The 26869-nt window shown below is 41.0% G+C and overlaps 4 protein-coding genes across 4 annotated transcripts in view; all 4 read right to left on the reverse strand.

Annotated features, from left to right (window-relative positions):
* LOC128258742 (FH1/FH2 domain-containing protein 3-like) overlaps positions 1–11001 on the reverse strand; it is a 30156-nt gene extending 19155 nt beyond the window's left edge. Inside the window, 1 exon segment of the mRNA XM_052990589.1 lies at positions 10807–11001. The gene's annotated coding sequence lies outside the window, so the exon portion shown is untranslated.
* Positions 29–18522, reverse strand: LOC128258366 (serine-rich adhesin for platelets-like). Its single transcript, XM_052989951.1, has 4 exons — positions 18437–18522; positions 15675–18398; positions 14981–15076; positions 29–245 (listed from the first exon to the last, which is right to left on the reverse strand). The coding sequence occupies exons 1-4, from the start codon at positions 18520–18522 to the stop codon at positions 29–31; spliced, it is 3123 nt and encodes a 1040-aa protein (XP_052845911.1).
* Positions 18384–25340, reverse strand: LOC128258761 (serine/arginine repetitive matrix protein 2-like). Its single transcript, XM_052990629.1, has 3 exons — positions 24397–25340; positions 19168–19218; positions 18384–19109 (listed from the first exon to the last, which is right to left on the reverse strand). The coding sequence occupies exons 1-3, from the start codon at positions 24415–24417 to the stop codon at positions 18522–18524; spliced, it is 660 nt and encodes a 219-aa protein (XP_052846589.1). The 5' UTR covers positions 24418–25340; the 3' UTR covers positions 18384–18521.
* Positions 21752–22952, reverse strand: LOC128258756 (CCR4-NOT transcription complex subunit 2). The gene has a single exon (XM_052990623.1). It carries the CDS (start codon positions 22719–22721, stop codon positions 21924–21926), a length of 798 nt encoding a protein of 265 aa, XP_052846583.1. The 5' UTR covers positions 22722–22952; the 3' UTR covers positions 21752–21923.
* Positions 25341–26869: the final 1529 nt, after the last annotated feature.

Raw genomic sequence — 26869 nt, forward strand, 5'->3', positions numbered from 1 at the left:
GGCTTGTGGTTTATGGTCGGAGGGTCTGTTAACGAGGTTCTTGAGTGGTCTCTGGCCGGTAGCCGTAGTTCTCCTCCCTGCCCCTTGTATCCCCGCATAATTGTTGTTCACAACGTGACTCTAATGGACTCTGTTTGCCGCCGGAGTTGCTCTTCAAGTCGGACTTGGACTTGGACTTGGACTTGAAGACTCGGCTCAAACACTTGTCGCACACTGACATTGAACTCGTCGGAGGTCCAAAGACGCTTGTGAAATGGGTTGAAATAAGACGACATGGTAGCATTTTAGAAAGTATATTAATGAGTGCGCGGAAGAGAAAAACAATTAACTTGCGATCAGTCGAGATTGTTTTCATAGCTTTTTAAAACTCATTAGATAAACTTAAGTTTTTGTATTCTTTTCAAAATAAGACAATTATAGCAATCATTTTACGGAAAGCATTTAATATGTAACATTTTTATTTCAAGGTAGTTAAGACTCAAAACTGAGTAGAGGGCTCTTAATCAAAAGAAATACGATTACCACTTAAGCTGCTACTCAATAAATTTCATCGATTAGCTTTCTTCTGCTTGCTGACCAATTAATAAATTCCGTTGTAACCATTTTTCACTTAGTCGATTCTCGCAGGCTACCATTTGGCAATAAGTTAACTTGCAATTTGTACTATACAACATGTAATTATTTTGTATTTTAGCAACTAACTCAACACATTTTTCACAGATGCCAAAAGTGGCGGCTTTTAAAAAGCCACAAAAAGCGCGCTTAATTGCAATAATTCATTGCGAAGCAACGGCGAACGGCAATACGATGTGAATACAGACAAAAAAAAAAAAACAACAAAAACAAAACACAAAACGAAAGCCATAAAAAGGCTAATAAAAGCGGTTAACAAAGGGAAAACAAAAGCCAAGAATATTGTGTAAACGTAAACAGCTGTTCCAAAGACCGGGGTTCGAATGCTTGATTCTACGGAATGTGAAATAAAATGAAATACAGTCAAGTCATTAAGCGTTGAACCGAGGTGTTTTCAGATGGGCCTTAGGGCTGGGCCAAGGGTTCAGAAAGGAAGTTAACAACAAAGAGTTAAGGTTTAATTGAAAGACAGGGAACTGGAAGAAAGACGGGCCTTGCCAGGCTTCCTTTCCGCAGCAGGCAGGTGTGCCAAAATACAGGAAAGAACCGGCAAAAAGCGGGGAAAAAACCAAACTACCAACAATCAGCAAACCGGCAAACTTGTTCTCAACATGCGAAAGTCAAGTGGCAGGCAGGCCGCCTTTTGGTTTCGTTTTTGAAACTGAAAATGAAGTTGGGGCCGAAAAGAAATGAATTTACTTTCACGCTTACAAAACGTATTCCTGTTGGCTAAAAAGGGTTTCGGCTAAGTCAAAAGTTAAGTATCCATCAGCCAAAATCGTTTTTAGCTTGTCTATGGCTTCCTCATTGTCGGCGACGTGCAGAAATTTAATGAAATTAAATAAATATTATGGAAATACTAAAAGCCATTGTAAATGCTGGCTGGCTGGCTGGCAAACAGCGGCATATTTAGTTACAAATTACGACAATGGCGCCGGACGGCCAATGTTGGCCATATTAAAGTGTAAATAATTTATGCAAATGCTGCAGTCAGTCGCGCAATTTGGCAGCAGCGGCACCCCCAACAAAAGCAACCACAGTGAGCTACAGTAACAACTGGCAGGTAATGAAACCCGCCCGCTGGCTCAAGGAAACTCTTTTTTTTTTGCTGGCGCTGCTGGTCTCCTCTTTTTGTTGTCTTGTTTTTTTTTTTTTTTTTTTTGGCTCTACTCGCCTTGACTTGCTTAAATGAACTTTCACTTTTTACTGCCTCGTGGTCGTTTACTGGCTGCACCCTCTCACCTCCCCCAATCACCATACCAATGTTGCAATCGCTCGCGGAGCCGCTGCTTCTTCAGTTTTTATGCCATCAATTATGCAAATTTTCCTTGCAACGATGGCTAATAACTTAACAATTTCCCAAAGACGCTTAATTGACAGCTACTGTGCAGTAGTCTTACCCACGGCAGTTTCCCTGATCCCCTTAATATTTCCAGATGATCACAATGATCCCGATGGAGCATTGACATTGGTATAACTCAGGTCTATTGGGGAGTTGTATAAATTTTAATTTGAGATCTCCCTTAACCGAAAAAGCCACAACAGGAAATAGTGCAAAGAGTATAATGAAAAAACAAAAAGTTCCAAAAGAAAATAGATTATAGTCTTAACCTGTAAATCGTTTATGTTAAAAAAATCGAAATTAAACCAAGGAAAGCAATTGGACATTTTAGTCCTAATCAATTAGGGTTTTCCTAATATTGACATGTATATTTACTTCTCAAGCTTACCCTTTTGCGGTACTATCTAGACACTACATATTTGCTGAACTCACGTGACACTTGATCGATTTCAAGTTCACTCGAAGTCAAACAATTTAATTTGGTGAGCTTGTAACTTTAGGGGTTCGGACTTATCTGCTAGTTAACAGCGAAGTGAACAATCCAAACGCTTGTCTCTGTATCAGTTAAGCATTTGCGATACTTATCGCTGACTTAATAAAGACATAAACGCAGATAGGTTCAATGGGATCGCAGAATGCGCAAAAAATAAGGGGAAACCAGCTGAAAAAGCTTCCCACTTTGGCTGTGGCTATGGCTCGCTGAGCAGCAAATATTTGGCCAAACGAATTCAAGAAAATACATGAATATACATATATGCGTTCATGCGAGTATGGGCTTATGGAAACAGTTCCACATTCCAAGATGATTTGTCACGCTAGGAACAAAGTGCTGGAGAAAACGAAACCAAATGCGTTTTCCAAGACTCACGAGTAAACAAATAATTTGAGCATGGCTTCAGAGGGGCAAAAAGGGGTAGAGGTTCTCCGGCAATCATCGGAAAAGTTGCTTGACCTCTTGACTGAGTGACTGACTGACAGGCGGACTGGCTAACATACTGCAACACATAAAATTGTTAAGCGACTGCATTTAAAAATAATTTCAGATGCCAATAAGAAAAACACGGCAAACAACGATGATTGGCCTGAGTGCAGGGACTGAATCTTTGATTGGGTTTGGAACTGGAACTCCAAAGCTAGGCTTAACACTAGTTAACACGGATCAAATACATCTATGAACATACCTCCCTGGGGGGCTTACCGGAAAGTATAAATACACCTATTCCATATAACATAACTATATTATTTTGCAATCGAACGCTCTTAAAGGTTTTTTTTAATTTTAATTTTTGAACCAAGAAATATGTTCTCCATTTTATTAAAAATTTTATTATATGCAAAAGTAATAACATTTCTTCAAATATTTTGTGAAAAAAAATTTTAATTAAATTAATTCTGAAACTTATATGACATACTTAATACTAGTTGATTAATAAACTTTCCCAAAAGTTGTCTTTCTATTGCAGGTAGTATATAAGTCGGAACGAGCCGGATCGGACGACTATAGCATATAGCTCCCATAGGAACAATCGGAAAAATAAATGAAAAAAAATTATAACTTTGCTGTTTTTTAATTTTTTTTTTAGTTCTTCGACATTTAGTAATGGTTTAATATTTCAGAATTATGGTTTAAATTTTATCAAAATCGGACGACTATAGTATATAGCTCCCATAGGAACAATCGGAAAAATAAATGAAAAAAATTATAACTTTGCTGTTTTTAATTTTTTGTTTAGTTCTTCGGCATTTAGTAATGGTTTAATATTTCAGAATATCGGTTTAAATTTCATCAAAATCGGACGACTATATCATATAGCTCCCATAGGAACAATCGGAAAAAAATAAAAAAAACTTATAACTTTGCTGTTTTTTAATTTTTTTTTTAGTTCTTCGACATTTAGTAATGGTTTAATATTTCAGAATATCGGTTTAAATTAAATTTAATAATAGAATAAAACCGAATTAGTGTTAAAAAAATTTAAAGAAAATTTGTAAGCTAGTGTAATAGGCCACGAAACAAGTTTGAACCGCACAGAAACAGAAAATTGTGTCACGTTTGTGTTTGAAACGGTTAAATGTTTGAGGAAAACACTGGAACACATTAGGAGGGACGAAAAGAAATAAGAGGGCCAGAACAAACCCGAGATCGGGGGGTATCCAATCCCATAAAACATGGATCGGTAAAAGACACACGTGCATACCGAGGCATAATGTGCGTGTGCGCTTGATTTATTGAATTCTTCGGCTGGCCGATGGCTAGAACCTCAGCTTAATTCGTATGCAACGGATGCCGAGCTGAAGCCAAAGTCCAAGAATGCCAACTCATCATGGAAGGTGGTTCTTCACAGTTAATTATAACAATACCAGCAAATCGCCTTTGGCCGCTTGTAATTGTCATAAGCCCCGGCGAACGGAAATGGAGAGGCGACACTACCAATACCAGGAAATCACCGACTGCGTGTTCATCTGGAAAATTCCCAGCTTACCGTCTGGAGCCGTGCCATTCGTAAGTGTCAATATGTTAATTGCCCCTCGCAAAGAGGTGGAAAAAGCTTGTGGAAGCCACGGATTGGGGTCAAGTCAGAAGTGGTCTACTCTCCCAGCTCATGTGTGCATGGAAAATGCATCGAATCGGTAGCCACTCGAAAAGAGGAAAGTGATTTAAAGAAAATGAATAAAAGAAATTTAAATTATGCTGATAGATTTACAAAGAAAAGAGATGAAAGTGTCTGAAAAAGATTTATCGAAAGAGGTCAAACTAAATTATAGGGCTGGAATTAAAAGAATCATTTAGAAAAACATTCTCACAGCATTGAAATTGAAATCCTAGAACATATTTTAAGTTTGTTTTTGGTTTACCTGAATTTAAGTTAAATCAGTTTTTTCGATGAAAGCTATACTTTGACAATGTGGATTATGGTATCTCTAATTACGTCTTGTAAAACACTTAACGTTTTCGTTATAAAAGATCAGCCGAAAACATCATAGAAATTAGCATTGAGCCCAATACAATAGTGAACTTCAGATAACTACCCAAGATAAACCCCTCATTCCTACGAATGTAATGTGAGTTGTTTTATAATTTATGTGCCTCATTTGGTCAGATAAATGTTATGTGTTACGTGGGAAAGTCCCTTTGAGAACTCTCTTACTCCAAATAACGCGCTATCAAAGGCATCTTTAAGGCTACCTGAAAGTAATGCATCTCAAACATGAGTTTCCCTGCAATCTGACATAACAAATGACAGAATCTTCGTGTTGAACATTATGTCATTTTGATAGATCACCCGGCACCATCAACCATCCCTTTATCGGCTCCTCTTACATTCGGATGTGTCATATAGTGATGTGGCCCGGTTCACAGGTCCATTTCCATCTTGCGGTTATTTTTGTTATGCAGGCGACATGAATTCTTACAAAATATTAGCGGACTGAAATACACACAATACTCTAAATATATAAATATATTTATACAGATAAATCGTATATATATATATCTTTTATGTGGATTTTCATTTGCTGTGTGAGTGCGTGACTAATATTTTGAGTGCAGCGAAACAACTTGGCCACAATTTTGATGGTTATGCAATGCAAATGACAACAAATGGCAACAACAATCACCATAACAATAAAGTTAAAATACTTTTTGGCCAAAAGGGAGAGAGACAGAGAAACAGACTGGGTAAGTGGCCCAGTTTTCAGCATCTTCTGCTCTCAGCTGTGACAATTTTCTGGTCAAATTCAGGTCAAACCCTTAACAATTTCGATATTTTTATGTTATTTTTATGTGGACTCTAACAACATGAATGTTCGGAATGTTTCGATCTAACATTTGATTTAAGACAAACTGAAACTGATGCATTGGAATTTTTAAAGAATTTTTGTTGAATATCAAAGGATTGGGCAATCAATCTATTTTTATCAGATAAGGTTCGTGGAATTTAAAACCCTTTTCAGCTTTGAACATCCAAAGATCTGTGCTATGACAAAACCAAAAGCCCATTTGAAACGTTAATCATACGCCCCGTGCGACGGATGTTTGCCCTGATGTTCTGCTCAGCTGCTGATGATGAATGGAAAGTAAATAGCTGAGGCTGTATGCCCAACGTGTTTAGTCATGGCTTATGCCCAATTTTCTTTATGAGCGCTTTTCAATCAACAGCTCATCCCATTTGAATAACAATATTAAAGCGACAGCTCCGACTTTTATTTGATTTTTATAATTTCTCGGCCTAATGAGCGACGCCAAGCCGAGTCTCAGCCATCATTTTATAGTCTAATAAACAATGCGCTTTATCTTTTCATCTTCTTCTTCATCTTCGGACGTGTTTTCACTTTAGCCATGATAAATTGCTTACATACAAATTTTTGTATTTAAACATTTTTTTTGGGGTTTTTTCATTTGTTTGCCGATTGCATCTGCCAAGACAGGTAGAAAAAAAAAACGAAGAGCCTTGCATTTTCCAGCATAAATCACATTGACGACTCACGCTGCAAGCGAATATAAATTTATCGAAAAAGAGGAGTGAAAAATCAACAAAACCCCGTATTAATTTTATGCAGATTTTATGCAACCATCCCGTTTAAATGTTGCACACGCTTGATAAATTGATGATGGTATTCGACTATCTTGGGTTTTGGGGGAGTGCCTACCATGCAATTCCAGACCCCAGCTTAGTTTACGTGTTAAATTATTGGTTTTGTGGCGACGGGGCAAGGTCAAGTTGAGGTTGATTGATTCGAAATGCAATTTCAAACGCCAAGTTATAATGGTTGGCTGGAAGAAATGTATAAAGAGCTGAAATCCGCCTCCTCCAATCATTACAACACAATCACAATCAAGGTCGCTATATTTCTCAATAACCTGAACGCGATGCTGTAATCAGTTTTTTATTTATAAACATTCTGCGAGCCACAAAACCGCAAATTGTTTCCCCAACTTCAAGCCAAAGCAAATCAATTCAAGGCAATGTGATCCCTTACAAAAGACCTGCGATCCAGAGGCTGCAAATCCGACTTTACATGAGCCCAGCTTGTTTCAGTTAATTGCTTTTATGGACATTTTTCCAGCCATAAACTTTTTTATGATCGCACAATCAAAGCACTTTGCATTTTATGAACCCTTTTGGTGCCACACGGGTGCACCAACCGAAACCAAGCATCGGATTTTATGGGCCCCATTCAAAGCCACTGAGAAGACGTTTGAACTTGTGATAAAAATCACTGAAAATTTGTTGAACCTCTCTGATAAGCCCGGCCAATGACAAGTTATCACTTCATTAGAGCTAGACCTTTTGTACGGGGGCGAAAAGTAATTGAGTTGGGTCTTAAAAATGAAAGGAAAGCTGAGTGTTTGATTTACACAGGCATGTTTGTTTAGTACAGTGAAAATGGACAGCTCTTTTAATGGAAATACGGGGTTTTGATGGTATCTTAAAAAAGAATTACGAAAAAATAAGTCTAGGTGTTTACTTAATATATGGTACTGATTTAAAATAAACAACATTTACAGTATTTTTTTAAAAAGCTTGAAAGCTAGGAAATAAATGAATTTTCTTATTTTAATAAAATTATTTATTTCAGATATTCTACACAAGGCTTCCTTTTTTGTTAAATATACTCAAGACTAGTTAAGAAGGCTTCGCTGGTAACAGGGTATTTAAGCACTACGTTTTGCTTTTGGTAACTATTCTTGCTTCTTAGAATTATTTATGTGCCCTAGCAGAACAAAAAAAATCAATATATACAACTATTCTGAGGACCTTGACCTGAAAACGAACAAAAAGCATAGTTTGACTGCAAATATTTTGTAGTGCAACATGTCAATGTTAGAGAACACGAGCTTCACAAAGAATATATCCGAAATCCATGTCAATGAAAGTGAGAAGAAAACCCGAGGCAAGGAGGCAAATAAATCAATAAAGTTTAGTGGCTTGGACCTTCGTGCTAATGGGTTATTTATTTCCCAGGTTGATGTGCATGTAACTGCGGAGGCCTGTGTGTTTAGCGAGTGCTTTTGGTGGCGTGTACTAAGCAACTGACCTCAATAACACATAGCATTTAGCAAGAGCCAAAGAAACCGACAGCAAAGCAACACTTTTTTTTAATTTTCGGGGTGCGGTTGCAGCACCAACACTTTCGTTGTTTGGCCAACGCTTTATCGGCCACACAACACACATCTATCACAAATATTCGTATGTACAATGGAGGGGAAAAATGCAAAAAATAAAGGGAATTACTCACTAATGCGCATTGTCTGCCAACATGATTGTTAGTTAATGAGCTGAAAGAGTTTTTCAACAGCCCGATAACAGACGAGTCGGGTTTTTCGGGGCTTTACATAAGCCGAGAGACGAATTTCCCACGCAATTGAACGCTGGATGTCGGCCAAAGCCGATTACAGATCATATATGTACACGCTGTTCGTCACTCGCCTTAATTTGGCATTAAGTTGAGAATTATAATTAGCTGTCAGTGGTTAAAGCGAATTAGATGCCCCCCACCCGAGAAATTAAAAAAACACACCTGGGCTTCACCTTGACTTTGCATAGTCAGCCAACGACTTCAACTCGGTAGCCAGATAAGCGCTAAAAGATAACGCATAAACTAAGCGAAAAATGTTGAAAAAGTAAGCACAAGAAATGGCAGGAAAGCAGTCGGAAGACAGTGAGATATATATGTAGGTATGGTGGTGGGGTTTTCCTGCTGCTTAAGGTGTTCTTTTTTATAAAGACTAAGTGCAGGATGGTGTTCGGTCGCTTCTTCTTGCGGCAGCACAATTAAAAAATTGGATTAGCGAATGCAGCGCAAAGAAAAAAAGCAGAGCAAAGAGTGAAAAGTCGCCGAAGATGGAGCTGAAAATCCCTGGCTAAATCTGAAGTGTCTCGCGGTTGGCACGTCAACAGGCGGTCGTCGTCGGCGCTGGCAGATTACGCCGGCAGATAATTAAAATCGTAACTACGTTTACGACGGACCTGGCACAGTAGGTGCGGGAAGTATGCCCCCGTTTTTTTTTTTTGGCAAAGATTTCAGAGGTAGGGTCACCGCATTTGGCGCAAAAGTTACCAATATTGGTTCATTTTTTTAATGATCTCCGTTTTAGGGTCATATCTGCAGGCTAACAAAATTTTGATGTCTTTTTCCGTTTTTTGGAGATTTATCCTCACTTGTAGATGTTTCCTTTTCGACATGTGTTTGCTATATGTAGCTTAACTAGCAAACTAAAATAAAAAAGCAGAGCTCGGCCAGTTATTTGGTTTTATTTTTGTGAAAATGTATTTTTTGTATTTTAAATACCTAAAATTTTATTGTAAAGCCAGCATAAGCACGAATAAAATTAAATTTAAAAGATCTCGAAAAGAGAAATGGCTTTAAATTTAACAATAAATTTTTAATAGAATAGCTCTAAAAAGTCCCCTAAGATCTCCTAAATATAATTTAATGCAATCCTAACCAAGCGACGAATTACCTGCAGTACTTTATTAACGTTCTGGTAAAAAATAAACACCGTTACTAAAATAATCTTAAGTCTTATTTTTTCTAAACTCTCATATTTCCATTACGACATTTCGCACGTTTTTTTGCCAAATCAGTCCGCAGAATTTCACAAGCGACTGTAATTTGCCATGCCTGTGTCTATAGCTAAATAGAAGCTCTTGTGTTGTACTTCGTACTTAGCGCACTAACCGCGTTGAAATGGGGTTTGCTCACCCGAGCCCTCCCTCACACAGCTGCTCTTTTATTTTAGTTTTTTGCACAGTAGATAGAGCTAACTGAATTAACTTATTCTGTTTCGCCATTATAAATTCCACAGCATTCTTTATTTGCATATTAAAAAGTAAATAAATGCCAAGCACGAGAAGAGCAGACGAGGAAGAAGAACTAGAGTATGTTTTAGTGCTGGCTGGGTTAGTTTTTAGTTGAGTTGGTCATGTGCCTGATTGTTCGAGTATATATGGAGTGTAGTGTAGTGCAGTGTAATATAATGCAATCAAGTCTAATTGAGCGACAGTTGAGGGCCCTGGTATTTGGAGCACTACAATGAAGCTAATTTACTGTCAATAATTTGTGGGTTAGCAGGTGACATATGGCAATTCATTTACTAATGCAAGAGTACTTGTAGAGAAAGAGCGAAAGAAAGCACGATCATTTATCGCCTTTGGGGGCCATTTCGTATAATGGTCGAAAATAAACAATATTTCCCAGCTCGTAATTTGCCCAAATCTTCACCGACGATTTGCTTCCTTGCGGAAAACGAGCCAAAGAAGAAGAAAGAAGCCTGGGACCTCGACTTATATCGAGATTTATTTGCACAATTCCGGTTTTGGGCTTTGGCTTCCCTCTCTCTCTATCTTTTTTTTTTATTTTTCAATTTTTACTACTACTATTTGCTATGTGGCTTCTTCTTCTCCTTCCTCTTGTTCGCAGCGACAGATCCTCAATAGGTGTGAGTTGGTGTTGTCCTTCTCCAATAACCAAAAGGAAATCAAAGACAGAGCAGGATGGAAACAATACTATACAAAGACAGCTGTTCCGTTCCCCAAACTGAAGAACTTTTGACACTGAACCAAAGAGTTTCAAACTCAAGTGGCGCCCACAGTGAGACCTCAATTAAGACGAATCTTTCGGATTATGTTGTCCATTGACACTGACACAGTGACACGCCAAAAAATCAATAATAATCTTTAAGACAAATTGCAATTATATGTGGGCTAGTTGGCTGCTTATGATTATTAACGATGTTTCCGCCTCTTCCACAATTCGTTTCGCACAATTATCGCCGTTTCGTTTTCGTTAACCTAATCACACTGGATTTGTTTAGCATTTCCAATTACCGATTGTTGTAGCAACTAAAGGCAGTTAAAATATTATAAGCGTTGCCCGCAACAACAAAAGCACACACACAGGGCAACGCGACGCGCGCAGCTGAGCGAAGTTTGTTTTGTGTTTCCACGGATGTGTTTTATCCACGTCCACCCGCGTCGAATTCAAAGCGACTGAACTTAAGCGCGTTTGGAAGGCAACTGAAAAGCCTGAAAAAAAGCGAGCGCCAAAGCAGCGAAGACGGTGGAGCAAGAAGAAGGTACAAGAAGAAGCGGCCAAGAGAGAGAGAGAGGGAGCCGCGTGAGAGACTAAGAGAGAAACTACGTAAGACTAGATACTCAGGTGAAAAGACACCGGCGAACAGTGGGACGGATTGATTTTTGTGCTATGACCAAAATTGTATTTAGCAATTATTTTGAATAAAAAATAACTGTATTTAAAAGTTATAGTTTTAACACTGGAATAAAGGTATAAAGATTGTTTGTTTATGTAACGCCACTAACGCTATAGTTAAAAATGGGACACACGTTGGTCAATTCACAATTTCTTCAGAAGCTTACTAACAGGATTATTTACACATGAACATACAATTTGTATTTAAGCTTCAAGAAACCAACCCCTTTGTCCGTAAAAATCGAAAATAAAAGTCTTAAGCCCCACGAATCTTCAAATATTAATAGATTACAAACCATTAACAGACTAAAATAATCTTTAGAACTGAAAACATGAAAGAAAATAATTTGCTACAAATAATTAGGACAAAATGAATTTCTTAGTTCATACTTAGTTTTTAAAACCTCTTTTTTGAGCACTAAATTTATGAGTTCTGTCCCACTGCGCGCAGTCTTACTACATCTCGTAAAGTCGCCTACGTATGGTACTCGTTAGACCCTAAGACGTAAGAAACTTGGGGCAGGTTGCGAGCGTGGTGAGTTTGGCGTGTTTGTTATTTGTTGGCCGTGTGTGAGTGTGGTCAGGTAAGTGTCTGCAACATTGTTATACTTGGTGTTTGTCTCTCTAATTGAACATGCACTACAAAAATTTCTTTGAAAACTCACGAAAAACATTTATGCTTTCCAAATGGAAATATCAAGACCGCTAAAAGCGTGAATTTTAATCTTAGAATTCGCAAGTAACACAAAGATCTTGAGACTAAGAATAAATTTGGAAACCTTTTATTTTATTATTTTACCTTTTATTTTTCATTCAGAAATTGTTGTTTTTAAATTCGTTGTTGGCATAATAAAAAATCCTCTCTTAAAGTATGAGAGTATTAGTTCTTATTCCTAGATCAAACGACATTTTTCTAGTTTATTCAAAATTTTTGTGCGCAGTGTTCGCTGCAACCTGCAAGTGCTCCCCATGCGAGGGCCTAAAAATAGCTCGGCGGGCAGCGCGTGTGCCACAATTTGGCCTTATCGTTGATGGAGCGTTAGCCTATCATTAGCCGGACTTTATGCCACGGCTGCGGCTCTCCCGCTGCTCGATGGGCGCTGACTTTTTGCGGTGGGTGTGTGGTTGCTAGGTTGCCATTATGGGCAATGAATTTTGGGTGCAGGCAGCTGATTTACAAGTGCCAATGGAAGGGAATGCAGTGTTGGCGGTGGTCGACTAATGGGCGCACATTCGATATGCTACTTAATTGCAAATCGCTTGTTGCAAATGCCGATGGTTATGGCAGGCAATTTAAACAGTAAATAGCTGGGCTAGTTATTTATGAAAATATTCTACACCAGATAATGCCTTTTTCAAAGCAATTAACTTTATAGATATAACACGCATGGGTAAAATTAAAAAAAAAAATAAAATTCTCATTATTGTAAAAAAGTGATGCGATAGTGATGGTGATCCAACATAATTTGGGTATTTTGTTTGCAACCGAAAATATAAAACGTACCATTTTTCACACTCAACACTAGGTTTTCCCAGATACCATTAAATACGTTACTCGCTTAGACAATTGTCTCCATTGACAAACACCGATTCAAGCTTAAAAAGTGAGTAAGCACCATAAAAACAGTACAAGAACTGATAATATAGTTGTATCTGCCCGAAAAAGCAACACAACAATTGCCTTGAAAATATACCAAGACAGCATCCGGAGATCGAGGAAAGGGGGACTACTCGAACCTGAGTCATCATCAGATCGTCGCAATGTTTTTGATGTGTTCATTTGTTTTTTTTTCGTTCAGCTGCGATAAATAAAACTAAATGTCTCTTATAATGTAATTTGGGTAATTTCTGCACGGGCTATTGTTTTGGTTTCCACGCATCAATGCCATTTGCTATTTTTGGTTAGCGACTCATTTGGGTTCAGAGGTGAGAACAGAGCTTTTCTACGGAATCTCCGTAAGTATTTTTTATGGCGAGTTGAACGGACTTTCGATTTTAAATGTTCGGCGACGCTTTTTATGGCCACATTTGGCAGCACAAAGTCAACAATTGCTTTAATGTATTTTGCACATAAGAAGCGAAACGAATAAACAAATATTTGCAATCGAAATTTGCCCCCTCTTCGCTTGAAAATATATTTACAGTTATCGCGCTGGCAGCGACTTCGTTCCCCTCTTGATTTGACTTTATGTTCATGTTAATTGCATTATGACCCATTTAGCCGAGAGTTGTTCTCATTCCCCGTTGGCCCTTGTTGGTGTTAAACTGTGCTGTTACTTTGTTGGCCATCAAACTGGAGCGCGACTCTGCATCCGCCATCCAAATCCCGGGAAGGAAGCCCCAAAGTCGCCGACTGAATGTAATTAAGATAAAATTTGTGTGCTCATGTTTTTATTCTCTTTGCTGTTCCGCATTTTGTTCTGACATCGCTGCGCTTTGTTGTATTTGCATTTACACTCGTTTTCATGGGTATTACAAGGGTGTAAGGTCTATGGGTACTACTTATTGTTGTAGGCGTCAATAAAAATATACCAAAAGAGTGCAGCCCTTTAAAGTATATATCTTTTGTATACTTCTTGCACTTTAATTAAGCTTATATATAGAACATATAAATTGTGAAGTGATAGTTATCAGCCATATAAATAAAAGAGCTTTGGCTGGGAATCAGAAGTATATACATATATGTATACATATTAAACTAGAGAAAGGCTTTTAATTTGGTATTATTTTTGAAGAAGTAAAGCTCTCAAACCGTACTAATTTATGTGGTGGCCCTTAAACTTTTGCTATTTTTACTACTTTAAGATATTTAACAACTTAGAAACTATAGGTCATCGAATAGTCGCTATCTCAACTACTGGGTTCTTATTGCTTGTGATTTTTCTTATTTTCAGAATACAAGAGAGCCTGCGAACCGCGGCTGAGTCACAGAACCCCGACCCCTCTACTGCCAGAGCCACTTGAGGGCTGTCACTCAAGACCGAATCTGGCCGGCGATGCCGGAGGTGATAACTGCACCACTGCACCACTGCTTCACCGCACCACCACGCTCAATTGGGTGTGGGTGCGCACCTCGGCTCGGCTCGGCTCGGCTCGCCCTGCCTTGCCCTTTGTCATTCCAGGTATTTAAATCGAAGGCCCAGCTGCAGGTAAGCGATACGGGGCGGTGAGTGTCAAAAGTTCTGCGATAAGTGAAAGGCACCTGGGGGACTAGGGCTACGAATTTATTAATATATGTATTATCTGGCGATAAGTGGGGTCGCTTGGATAAACAAATTTGAGGATATGAGGAAGCTACTTTAAATTCCAGGAGAGAGTTTGAGTGGCTACTAAATAAGTTAGCTATGATAATAGTTTGAATTTAAGTGAATCTTTACTTAAATAATCCATATATCTTTTAAAGAGTTTTAACATTTTGCAATCACATTAGCTTGATGTTCGCGCATCTTCATTATTGACGTTTTTAAAATTACATTTTAGAATCAAGTTAATTTATACTTCCTCCTTTAAAATTAATTATTATTAACACATTTGTTAGTCATATATAAAGTAAAGTCAGTAAATTTTCGAGATGGTCGTGAAGAAAACTTAGTGAAAGACATACCAACAGACTAGCCAATATACTCTGCCGAATATGTACTCCACCAAATGAGGGTATTTTTATAAATAAACTGAAGCGTGGGCGGCAGTCGATATATCGCAACAAGACGGGCAGGCTGCCAAAACGCTTGCAATCGTCTTTGAATTTAGGGGATTCCAAGGGGGTGGGGGACTGGATGGGTGGACACTTACCCTGCGCGGCTGCTGATGTGCTGTTGTTGCTGTTGTTGTTGTTGATGTTTGGGTTGCTCGTAAAAGCTGCTGCCATTCTCCAACCACTCGACATCGCTGCAAGATCAAGAGAGAAAGATTAACAACCACATGTTGAGCAAATTCACCACACAACAAACGAAAAAGCTCACTCCGAAAGCTTCATCTTCGACATTATTTTCAGGAACCTACATACATATATGCTTCATGAGTTCCCCCTATTTTGAGAATTCTTTTCAGTAGCAAGTGCCAAATTATCTCACCTGAGTTGGTACTTGTTATTTGCTAACACCCTTGTAAACTAGCAAATAAAGCGAAAATAACACTTTTGAATGGTTTTCCTATTTACTTAAAAACAGCTTTCTTAGCGTTTTTTTATGGGGTAATTGTTAAATGCAAAATCCACTTAAATATTTAGTGGCAAATTCTTGTTTTTTTTTCTTAGGGACATGAGAACTATAAACTCCATCTGTTGAATTTTATTGTTAGTTGAAATGCATATTTATCTAGCTTTATAACCTGAGACTTGAATAGTTTTGAAGGGAAAAAGAATTCTTCAAAACAAAAAAAATCTATAAAATGAAAACATAGATGAAGAACAATTAAGTGAATGTAGATTTCATAATAAGAAAACAAGCCTGTCTGTTAGCTTTGAGCAACATAAATCTCAACTTACCGCTGCATTCTTTGGATGACCGGCAGTTGGGCGGTGCTGTCGTGGATTCGCACCTGGTCGGGGGTGACCTCCTCGAGCAGGAACATGTTCTTGCTGGCCAAAGGAGTGAGCTCAGCCTCCGCAGGATGAGTGTTTCCGTAGAAAAGTGGACTGAGGGGGCGGCAGGCCCCGCCCAGTAGCTCGTCGATGTTTTGGTGCCGCGAGATGAAGAGCTTTTCGCCGGCCCGTCGTGTTTGTGGTGAAAAGCGCGGCTGCAGGGGGGTCAGGGTGGGCGTGGGCATGGGCATGGGCGGTGGTGGTGCCTCCTGCACTTGCGACCTTGGAATGTTGTCGTAGGGCGAGGGGCAGCGCACGGGACTGGCGCATTGACCCAAGGGAGGAGGTCGTTCTGAGGAGGCATTAAAGTTGAAGGAACTGCTCAGCTCTTGAGATGCCAATGTATGTGGTGGTGGTGCAGCCAGCCTCCGATCCACTTCATCCCTGGAGTCCTGCTGACTCACTGGCTGCTCCACATCCTCGTCCGCGGGCTGAGCTGAGTCCTCCTGCAGCCACCAGGCCCGCTCCCCGGACTCCCAGTGTCTGATAATTCGCGGTGGTGGAGTGGGTGGCTTCACCGGCGGCGGTTCGCTCTCCTTTTCCTCTTGAGGTGGCTCCTCGGGCTCTTCCTGCCACCAGGCTCTTTCGCCGGACTCCACGCGCTGCACATTGAACATCTTTCGGGCGGGTCCGGATAGCCACCAAGGATTGGAGCCATTGCTCTTGGAGCTGCCTCCACTTTTCGAGGCACTGGCCTTAGAACTCCGCTGACTGCCGTTCGAGGGTAATTTCAGGGTCACCTCTACATGTGGCTCGCTGTTGTTGTTGACATCGTTAACATTCTCCTTGGGAGGCTCTTCGGCCTGCTCCTCCTCCTCCTGCAGCCACCAGGCATCCTTTTCCGGCGACAGCCTGCTTCTGGGCATCAGCTTCACCTGACTGCTGGAGTCCTGCTCCTCCTGGCTCCACCAGGTGCCTTTGCTCGGCTCCTGGGCGGCATCGTCATCCAGCGGATTGAGGGTCTCCTCCGCCAGAGTGTCGTCCTCATCGCCCTGCTCATCCTGGCGCAGCCACCAGGCCTGCTCCTCCCCAGAATCGATGTGCCTCAGCCTGTACGGCGGCATCTCTCCTCGATTATTCTGATCCAAAGCAGAGGCCGTGTTTATCTGCAAGCTGGTGTCCTGCCACCAACTGGGATCGTCCTGCTCGGAGGTGGTCAAACTGGCAGTCGTGGTGAGACTCGTCTCCTGGGTGGTGCTAATGGTGCTGATGCTGGTGGTGGTGGGCAATCTAGTCCCTGTTCCCGTGGTGCTCTCCCGCGGACAACGTGTGCTCGAACTCTGGGAATTCGTTGGGGGTGAGGGTTTCGCTTCGCTCGATGGCGTCGTTCGCGGTTCGTTCGTTCGCAAATCTGTATTCAGACTGATCCCAGAGATTTTCGACATGCCCGAGATCACTGGCAGCGAAAGAGCCTCCGGTTCGCCCGAGCTCTCGGAGCTTTCAAGGAAGATCGGCTCGTTATTTGCGTCTTGCTGACGGCTGGCGAAAAAATTCGATACCGCCGATAGCTTCTTCAGTCTTGTTTGTGTCGCTGGCACCACATCGGCCACGGCGGGCGGTGATTCAGTGGTGCTATTTGGCTTGTTGTGGGCGGTAGCGGTGGCGACGGCGACCTTGCCAGCTCCTCCCTTCTTTTTGGCCTGCTTTTTCACGGTCTTGACCCGCTGCTCGCTATCGGAAGCGGAGGCGGTGGCCGAGGATGAGTTGCCGGTGGTGGTGGTGGTTTCGCTGCACGATTTGTGGCTCTTTGGCTTTGAAGTGGCACCTGACATCTTGCCGTTGCTTAGTTTGTTCGACTTCTTGGAGGAACCAGCCGAAGCTAAACTACCCTCGGATCCGGCACTGGGTGATCGCTCCAAACTACTACCATTGGGTAGATCCTCAGATTCCCCGCCGCTACTCGGAGTTCGCGACTTTCGAGGCCTGTCCGTGGGTCCCACGTTTAGAGATGACTTGCGAAAGTCCTTGTTCGGCCATTTTACCGCCGAACTGCCCGAACTGGAACTGCAGGTCTTGGTGGGTGAATCCGCCTTGTTGGGTGGTGCCGGCGGTTTGTTCACCAAGTTCTCCACCGAAGACTGCCGTGAGTTCAAGCGTATGACCTTTGGCGGTGAGAGCTTGGACTTTGTGGACTTTAAAGAGCTCGAAGAGCCATTTATCCTGGGTGGTGAGACAGCTTCTGGGGACTTTGAAGTGTTCACTGAACCATTACTTCTCGGTGGCGAAAGGAGCTCAGTGGATTTCGCAGAACTCACAGAGCCATTTGTTCTTGGCGGTGACAGGGCTTCGGAGGACTTGGCCGAGCTCACAGAACCATTTGTTCTAGCTGGTGACACGGCTTCTGGTATTGAATGAATCTGTTTTCCTTCACCCACTGAACTGGACTTAGCTGATCCTGAACTGTTCAATGGACTGGCGCTGTAACGCAGACTGCTGATCCTATCCCTGTGTGGACTATATGTAGAGCCTATACTGCTGCCTGCACTGTAGCGAAGATATCTGCTGGAATCGTCCAGTCTATCCGACTGAATCTCCTGATCCGTCGTCTCCCGCTTTTTGGTTGATCTTTGGATGGTCTTCTCGATCGTTTTGGCCGGATCAATGCGACGGGTTCGCTGAACGGTGGTGCTGCCCGGTAGGGTTGGCGAAGTGGCTCTAGTGACTACGGAAATGGTGATGAAGGTCTCATTGGTTTCTGTGTCGTCTGCTGGATGTTTTTCCTGCTCCTTCTCGGGAGTCTTATCCTTGCCATTAGGATACCTCTCTCGGATTCTCCTCGATCTCCAGCTCCTTCTCCCTCTCCCGCTCCCTTTCTCTGCTGGCCTTGGCCCTGCTGGCAGTTCTGGCATGGAAATCACTGGTGGTCAGGTAGGAAAGGGCACTTCCGTTCCCCGAGATCCGAGAACCCGCTCCATAGCGACTGCTGTATGCGTTTCTCGTGGCCGAAGAGGACGAACTGGAGGTGGTTGTATTACCACCGCGGTATGTGGCTCCCAGTTTACTCCTGGCACTGTCGTTGACGGGGCTCGGGTCCCTTGATTTGTTGCGGTTTGTGTGTTCCAGCGCCACTGGACTGGGATCTCGAGATCTCACATATTTGCCAAGCGAACTGGTTGACGTACCCGTATATCTTTTAACTGGACTAGTTCGCTCACTTGGGGCTGCTTCTTTGGGCTCTGTCTTGGCATAGCGACTGACATAGCTCGTAACTGGAGTACTTGTGACTGGTGGTGGTGGATCCCTTTTGAGGCGGTACGTTCCACCAGAAAACGAGGGTCTGTAGGAGCTAGGCGTGGCCAGCGAAGTGTATCGCGATGTGGAATCACCGGAGCTACCATACTGCGGGTGACAAAGTTAAATTAGACAAGTGATTTAGTAAATATTTTGGGCTACCCACCGAAGAACTGGCAGGCTTGTAGGAACTGCCCAAGCTCGTCTTCCAAGGGGTCTAAAAAAAAGAAAAGAATAAATGTAATGACTAAATCTTAGAAAAGTACATTTACATATACATGACAAAAAAAGTTAACGTTGTCTAGAAATTATTAATTAGAGATTAATGCAAAAACTATTAATATATAGATAACAAATGTAAAATGAAATGAATGATAGATACTATTTATAGATATAAAGTCCCCTGTCAGCGAAAGGTCTTTGCTCCCTCATTGGACAAATATTTAGTACATATGTTTAATGATTAATATGAATGATTTGGCAAACTTAAATAAAACTCGTTCTCTCAGTGAATTCGACTAGTAAATAAAGACTGAATGATTTCTTTATAGCTCATTTCGGTCGGTGGGGTTTGTTAGCAAGATGTGCATGCTCTCATTCAAAAGAAATTGAAACTGATGGGCAATCACATGGCTTTGATTGATTGGCGCTCTAAGAGTCCGAAAGCAATTGACTCCAGCAAAACAAGACGAAAACAAAGTGGCTGCCCCACATTCCGCCCCCTGCAGTCTGCAGCACCACCTTCTCCATTTTCCCGGGGAATTTTCTCAATGAGCTGTGCACTCGACAATTATTCGCACGCATTTCATCATCGTCAGCCACAGAGTAGCATCGCATCAGCAGCTACCTTACCACATCGGCCACATCAACATCAACATCAACATCAGCAGCGGCTTCGTCTTCGGCATCGGATGCCAAGGAACCCCATAGCCCCCCATTTTCCCCGGTGGACTATTTGTGGCTGGGATCGGGACTGCTGCCTCTTTGAACTCGCCCAATGCATTTCCCTCTGATTCGGTTTGGGATTTCTGCTGCTGCGTCTATTTCATTTTCAATTAAATGGCGCTGCAGCACGCGTTTTTCAATTAATTTGGACGTGTAAACAGATTCATTTCGATTATTTCAACATCTGCCTTCTAATCTCGGCCGCAGCGCATTAGACGATTGCCCTCGTCCATCGAGACACGTTGAGTTTCCTCCGAATTTAATGAAAATTGCGGGGGCCCCGACCACTTTGCCCTTTCTTCATTGAGGATTGTAGGGGGATCAGTGGGGGGTTGGGTGGTGGGTTGACAAATTTCCCCCCACTATATCTTTGAGGATCAGACACCCATTTAAAATTGCAAAATACGTGTCGTCGGTTTAAAGATTTTTGGCAACACAAACGATTTTTGGCTAATTATTGAAAATTATCTTTTATGAGCAGATGAAATGCTATTGAAGCATTGTTTTATTTCACTTTTAACACATTTAAGACAATTTTGATGTTTAAATGTGTTTAATGTTTAATATTTAGTTTCATAAGCAACTCTAAATTAAAAAAAAATACCACAAGCTTTTGACATACTAAATAGTAGAAAACAGGTGAAACAAAGAAAACAAAGAATTTTTTAATGTTCTATAACTATATTCAGTATCAAAGAGTTTTATACTTTCAAGAACGTATATAAAACGATAAAATCGCTGGAAAACTATTTACAATAAATTGTAAACTATTTCAATTTCCTTAACCTTAAATGAACTCTCAAGATTGTGATGGAATTTGGCCCTGAAAATACAGCACAGGAATTTCTCTATCTAAATCACTTGAAATAGGGCCGGTCCCAAGTGGCGCCAATCCCGGCGAATGACAACTATCGGGGGATAAAAAATAATATTATTACATTTTCCAGCGCCCGCCCAATGTGAAGAATGGGCGTGTGAGCGAGAGGGAGCGAGGAAGAAAGACAGACAGTCTCGGCTAATTGTTTTCGCTCAGTGAAATGGAATGCCAAACACACAAATAGCCAACAATGTGCAAAGCAAGCAAACGGAGACACTCAGACGGAGGAGCCTAGATGATCGTGTGGATGGGTCTATGGATCTTCGCTGGAATGGCTTCGCCATGTGTACTTTGTTCGCCGCCAATTCACCGATTCCAGCTGAGTGCCGCACTTCTGACAGCGTTATTATGCGGCTCTCAATTAGGAGAGCCCCAGGGATTGGGAACCGGGGATCAGGAGCAGGATGCGCTGTAATGCGCCCGTCTGTCAGTGGCCAAGGCCCATAAAGCACCACCAGAAAAAACCATCCACTTACAGAGTATTTGGACTGTGACCCCAGATGAGTCGAAGTGGCGACTGAATATTCGCGTGCCAGACAAATGATTTATTTTTAAATGCTTCTCTAGTTTGCTCTGTCAAAAGTGTTGAAACTGCGTTTCACGATAACTAAAATGTGTAAAGATCAGCGGTGGTTTAGAGCAGGTAAGAATCTAACACAATTATTGAAAAGTTGTAGCTGCAATTATAAATTAAAATTTACCACAAACTTAAAAAATATTCTAACAGGATCAGAAATTGTTGAGTAACATCAATAATGACTGCACTACAAAAAATATATTTATTGATGCAAAGATGAAAAAGAAAATCCATTTGAACTAGAAACTGTTTTATCGTCATATTTTTAAATGAATAAATTGAAAGCATATTAATGAATTGAAAAAACTTTTTTTCTTTCGCTTTCCTTTCCCCAATTAAAAACCATCTTTACTCCTAAGCCGATTCTATATATTTACAGCCGAACAAGTTCATTTATGGAAGGGCCACCAATTCACGAAGATCAACAATTTTACCAAGTTTTCAAAGACCTATCCAACTGCCAAGCTGCTATCCTATGCTGGCTGTGTCTATGTTTTTAACCTTGGCGCCGATCTTGATTGTGTTAGCTTTCCTGGCTTCTTTCTCGATCCGTTTTTGAAGCACTTGCTTCATCAGTGGTTGGCTGTGGATCCGAGCTCGTTATCGGGTCTGATTTCTGGGTCCCAGACTGGCCCAAACCACTGATAAGACCCAGATGTCGAGTATCCGGATCGAATGGATCGCAACTTGGAGCCTTTAGCGGACACCTGTCCATCGCATCCCGCATGGCGCGCATCCCCAGCTCGAGGGCGCAGTCCATCGAGCTCCTCTCGGGCGGCTCGAGGGTAAGGGGTCCATTGAAGTGCACATAGATGTCTCCCTGGGCGGCTAGATCCAGTCCATAGGTGGTCAGATCCTCGCCAAAGACCAGCTGCGTGGCCCCTGGATCTGTGTGCGTCGTACGCATGGCGGCTAAAAGTCCGACGATGCCAAACCGATCGCCCAGCATGGTGGGCGGAATATTGGTAAATTTTCCATCGGCTGTACTCCGGATTCCCGCCGCTTTCGACGTGGAAGAAGAAGTGGCTGGATCCGATCCCTTGACCGCCAATTCGTAAGACGGTTGGCCGAAAACATCGGCAAACGTGGGCAGCGGCGGCTGGCGATCGTAGAGTTCCGGGAAGAGTTTGTAGTCCGAGTCGACTACGGCATCTCCGCTCGAGGTGGAGGCACTTTCCGGCGGCTCTTCACTGGGCGGATCCGGCAGGGGCGGTGGGCGTGGCGGCTCCACCTTTGGACTACTGGAAGAACTCTCCTGATTCTTTTTCCTCAGCGCTATCGAGGGATTTACCTTGCAACGTGGACGTCGACGCCGCGTCATTCCTATCTTTTTTATACAAATACCTTTTCCGTGTAAATTTCTGATGTGTCGTTTAAAGGCAGTTGGCGGTGGGGTGGTTATGAGAGAGAACGGGGGTAGTTAATCTCAGACACAGACAACTATATTTTATTAAAAAAAAAATTGATCTTGAAGCCTATTCCAGAAGCGCCTAGCACCGCCTTCCTTTCTGCTACACACACAAAATTTTGATACGCTTTGATAAAAGATTCAAATAATACCTGATCATCAACACAAATTTAGAACTTGATATTAACTAACACACATGAACAATATTTTTTCTAATATCTAAAGGATGTCAATTGATAAAAAATACAATTTTTATCATGTATTAATGATCTTTTTCTTCCCCTTTTTTTGTCTTTTCCTATGTTACCTCCCTCATACTTACTTCCTTGAAAACAAATTGCTTGAATATTCACACTTTGTTAATTAATTAGGTGGTGCGTGCTTCGCGGCTCTCACCGAAGAACTTTCAACTTTATGCGTGTCATAAATATTTACAACTTCCTCCTGGCCATAAAAATCCTCAACAAAGTACCAACTTCAACCAGAAGCAGAAGACTGCGTCAACGTGAAAGAAACAGAAATCATTTTGCTTTACTTCCAACATTTTTAGAAACAGTCTAAATATAATTGGAGAAATGACTGGGGATGATATGAATTGGAAGAAGTGGAGCGGAGGGGCAGAAACTTGTTGTTTGCCGGCCATAAATTGATCAGTTTATTAGATTCTGAGACCCGAAAAATATTTAATTGATTAATGCACAATGAGTCAGAAGTCAAGCTAAAGTCATAAACTTGATGCCTGGGAACAAAAGGATATAATGAGTTGAACATGAAGGGGATTAGGAGAAAAACGATTAAAAAGGTGGAGTGACAACCGAAATGGAGTGGTTGTATTGGGATTAGAAGCGGGCTATTTAATTGGGGGTATAGACTTAGAAGGAAACGAAATGGTTTTTTAGTCCTAAAATGTTTTTGAAAATTAACAAACGTTTAACCTGTAATACTAAACCATAGATCGAAGACAAAAATATGTCACACCTCTCTTACCCAGATTAAATAATGTAACGAAACAATAAATAAATCAGAGCATATAATTAGAAGCTGACAATATTCAGTGCCCCATATAACAGATGACATTAAATCAGTCAAATACTCAAAAATTGTGCATTTGAAATCACCAACATTAACCAATTTAGAAAAGTTCAACCAACAATTCAACCTGCTCTGTCAAAATAAAAGCCATTTATTTATCCATTTGTTTGCTATCCAAACACTAAAACATTCGGTCATTCAGCTGCCACACCTTGGCCATAATTTGTATGGATAGAAAATTAGAACAATCAACTAGACAGAAATCCAAACCGAAAACCAAACAACGAACTAGCAAATTTTTATTTGAACTGATTATCAATGGAACTGGAGCTCACAGATACGCGAGCAAAAGTTTCAGATACATTTTATCTGCCAGTACATCTGTATAGGTTTCTGCCATGAGGTAAGGCAACAAATTAGAAATAAACAAAATTCGTGGATGCGAAGAATTGCAAAAAGATACAGAGCAAAGATACACAGATCGAGATACACACGATATAGTACGAGTACGTAGATACAGATACGGATAGTTGGCGCTGCATTAACTAGCACTTACATAACTGCGGTAGGACGACATTACGTTGCTTTTGGCAGGCGATCCTCGAACGTTCCGATCAAAATTCGTTCGCAATATGTTGTGCCCGCTTCAGTATTGTATAATTTATTTTGGGCCTGGCTGGTAATCCAATCTGGCGGACACTCGCGCGATCGAAACGGAGCAACTCGAACCACTGACGACAATTACGAAAACGTATCTGGCGGATGCACTCGGCGAACGCCTCTCAATTGCAATAGATGCAAAATAAATTAGATGCACTTACTGAAATCGCGCGCGTGCTACAAATTTCTAGCGATCTTCCACGACACTCTCTGTATTCTATTTTGCTTTTATTTTAATTTTATTTTATTTTATTTTCATTTCATTTATTCCTTCGGTAAACTTTTATTCCGTTTCCTTTGTTTTTTTCGCGCTCGACGATATACCGAGATATTGGTATGGGGTTCGGCAGTGTGCCACTTTACATAATCCACCGGCACGCATCGGCCAGGTTGGGGATATATACTCGCACTGAAGTGCCCACGGGCATACAACCAGCTATAGGCTATAGCGCCCCGATCTATTTGGGAATGCAGCCGGCAAATGCGACAGAATCGGACGCGAACGCGACGCTTTATTTATGCGTTGATATTTTTCTTATTTTCCTATTTTCCCATTTTCTATCTCTGTTTTCCCTGCTCACGACGGCGACGATGACGGCGGACGCATCACTTTTGCTTTTATTTCAATTTACTTTGGGAGCAGCACAACTTAAGCTGTTATTTTTAAATTTAGCAACATTCACACACTCGCTGAAAGATTTTTGTCGCATGCAAACGCGATTTTGTTTTTGAGTTCTCGATTTTTTTGGCCCACTGCAAATCGAATTGAATCGGGCCGAGATGAGAAGCGTGTGCGTCTCGGCGCGTTGTCAAAGGAAAACTGTCTGGTCGCTGTGAAAATATTTTCGTGCCGAGATTTTCTTTTGCCTCCTCGCAGCGAATTGCGTGAAAAGCTGAGCAGAGGAAAGTCTCCGCCTCTCTCGCTTCGGGTGTGCGTGTATTTTCGGCAAGCGAGAGAATCGGAATCGGAGAAAAGGCTCTCGGAGATTCTTCCGGCTCTCCTCCATCACCGATCGCAGCGTTTGTAAATTGCAATAGAGAATAAAATAAAAGTTATTAATATACTCTAAAGGGGGGTATAATTGTTAGTTAAAGAAAAGCCCAGGATATTTTAATTCACCCTTATTTTTTATCGATAAATTCTTTAATCGGACAGTTTTAAACATTATAACACAAAACTATATTTTTAAAAATTCGTTATTATTTTAAAGTTATGGTTTCATCTATGGTTGTCCGCTTTAGGGAAGCTTAGAGCTTTTCCTTAAGCGGACACAAACATTTACGAAAATAATCAATGGACTTCAACAGGCTTTAAGTAAGATTATTCTCCGATTAATATTATCAATATAACTCATCTTAAAAAGAATGCTGTCTTCTGGTTTTTAAAGAAATAAAACAAATTTTGAATATATTTTTAAGAAACCATCAAAATGTTCAATTTTTGGTTTCATAATTTATTTATTGTAAGCAGTATTACATTTAAGAAAATGTAACAGCAACTATCATTTTAAATTTCTCAAAACTTTCAATTTATTTTGTGTGCTGTTAATTAAATTGACATACATTCAATGCAATGACAGAATTTTTAGTTATCTCGACCAAACAAAGGAATTGTGAACTTACAACAAAGAGCATTTAAAGCTTCGACCCGTCATCGAATTATCTTTTCCCATGTGTACATCTGCTCCGCATATATCTGACAGAAATCGGCCAACCGACTATATGTGCCAGCTTCTTGATTTCAACTATCACAGTGTAGGGAAATGCGTAAAAATTCTTGTAATGCTCATAAAATGCAACTCAAAAGTATTTTACATCTATTTGGGCTGCTTCATTCCATCCCAGCTATTTTCGTCTATTATTGGTAGAATAATTTAATTTAAATATTTTTGGCATCGGTGACTAATCGATGAGTGGGCGCTGGGCTGGGAGGCCGGGAACATGTTCTAGGGTGTCCAGAAAAAGACATAAAAAAGTATGTATGTTGCAAACGATAATTGTCATCTACAGATACAGATGCAGTCTGTCATGTTCCCATGAATGAAAGACAGCGAAAGGCAGGCCAACAATTGACGGGGGTCTACAACCTGAACCTGATGATGTGTCCCCTCGGATTATATTATGTCTAGGAGGAAAAACGACAACTACACTTTTCTCGGCTGAACGTATTCCTGAGTTTTTATGTGCTAGTTAGATATCATACACATAGGGCTTGAAATATTAAAATAAAATGTTCTCTAAAATCATATGGATTGGTGAAGACTAAAAGTTGTTACTGTTTACGAATTGTTATTTGATTATATATAACAAAAAAAATTAACCTTTTAGTTTTAATATTGAAATTGTCTTCAAGATATATTAAATGATTT

The sequence above is a fragment of the Drosophila gunungcola genome (genome assembly GCF_025200985.1).
Source record: "Drosophila gunungcola strain Sukarami chromosome 3L unlocalized genomic scaffold, Dgunungcola_SK_2 000003F, whole genome shotgun sequence".
NCBI classification, from domain to species: Eukaryota; Metazoa; Arthropoda; class Insecta; order Diptera; family Drosophilidae; genus Drosophila; species Drosophila gunungcola.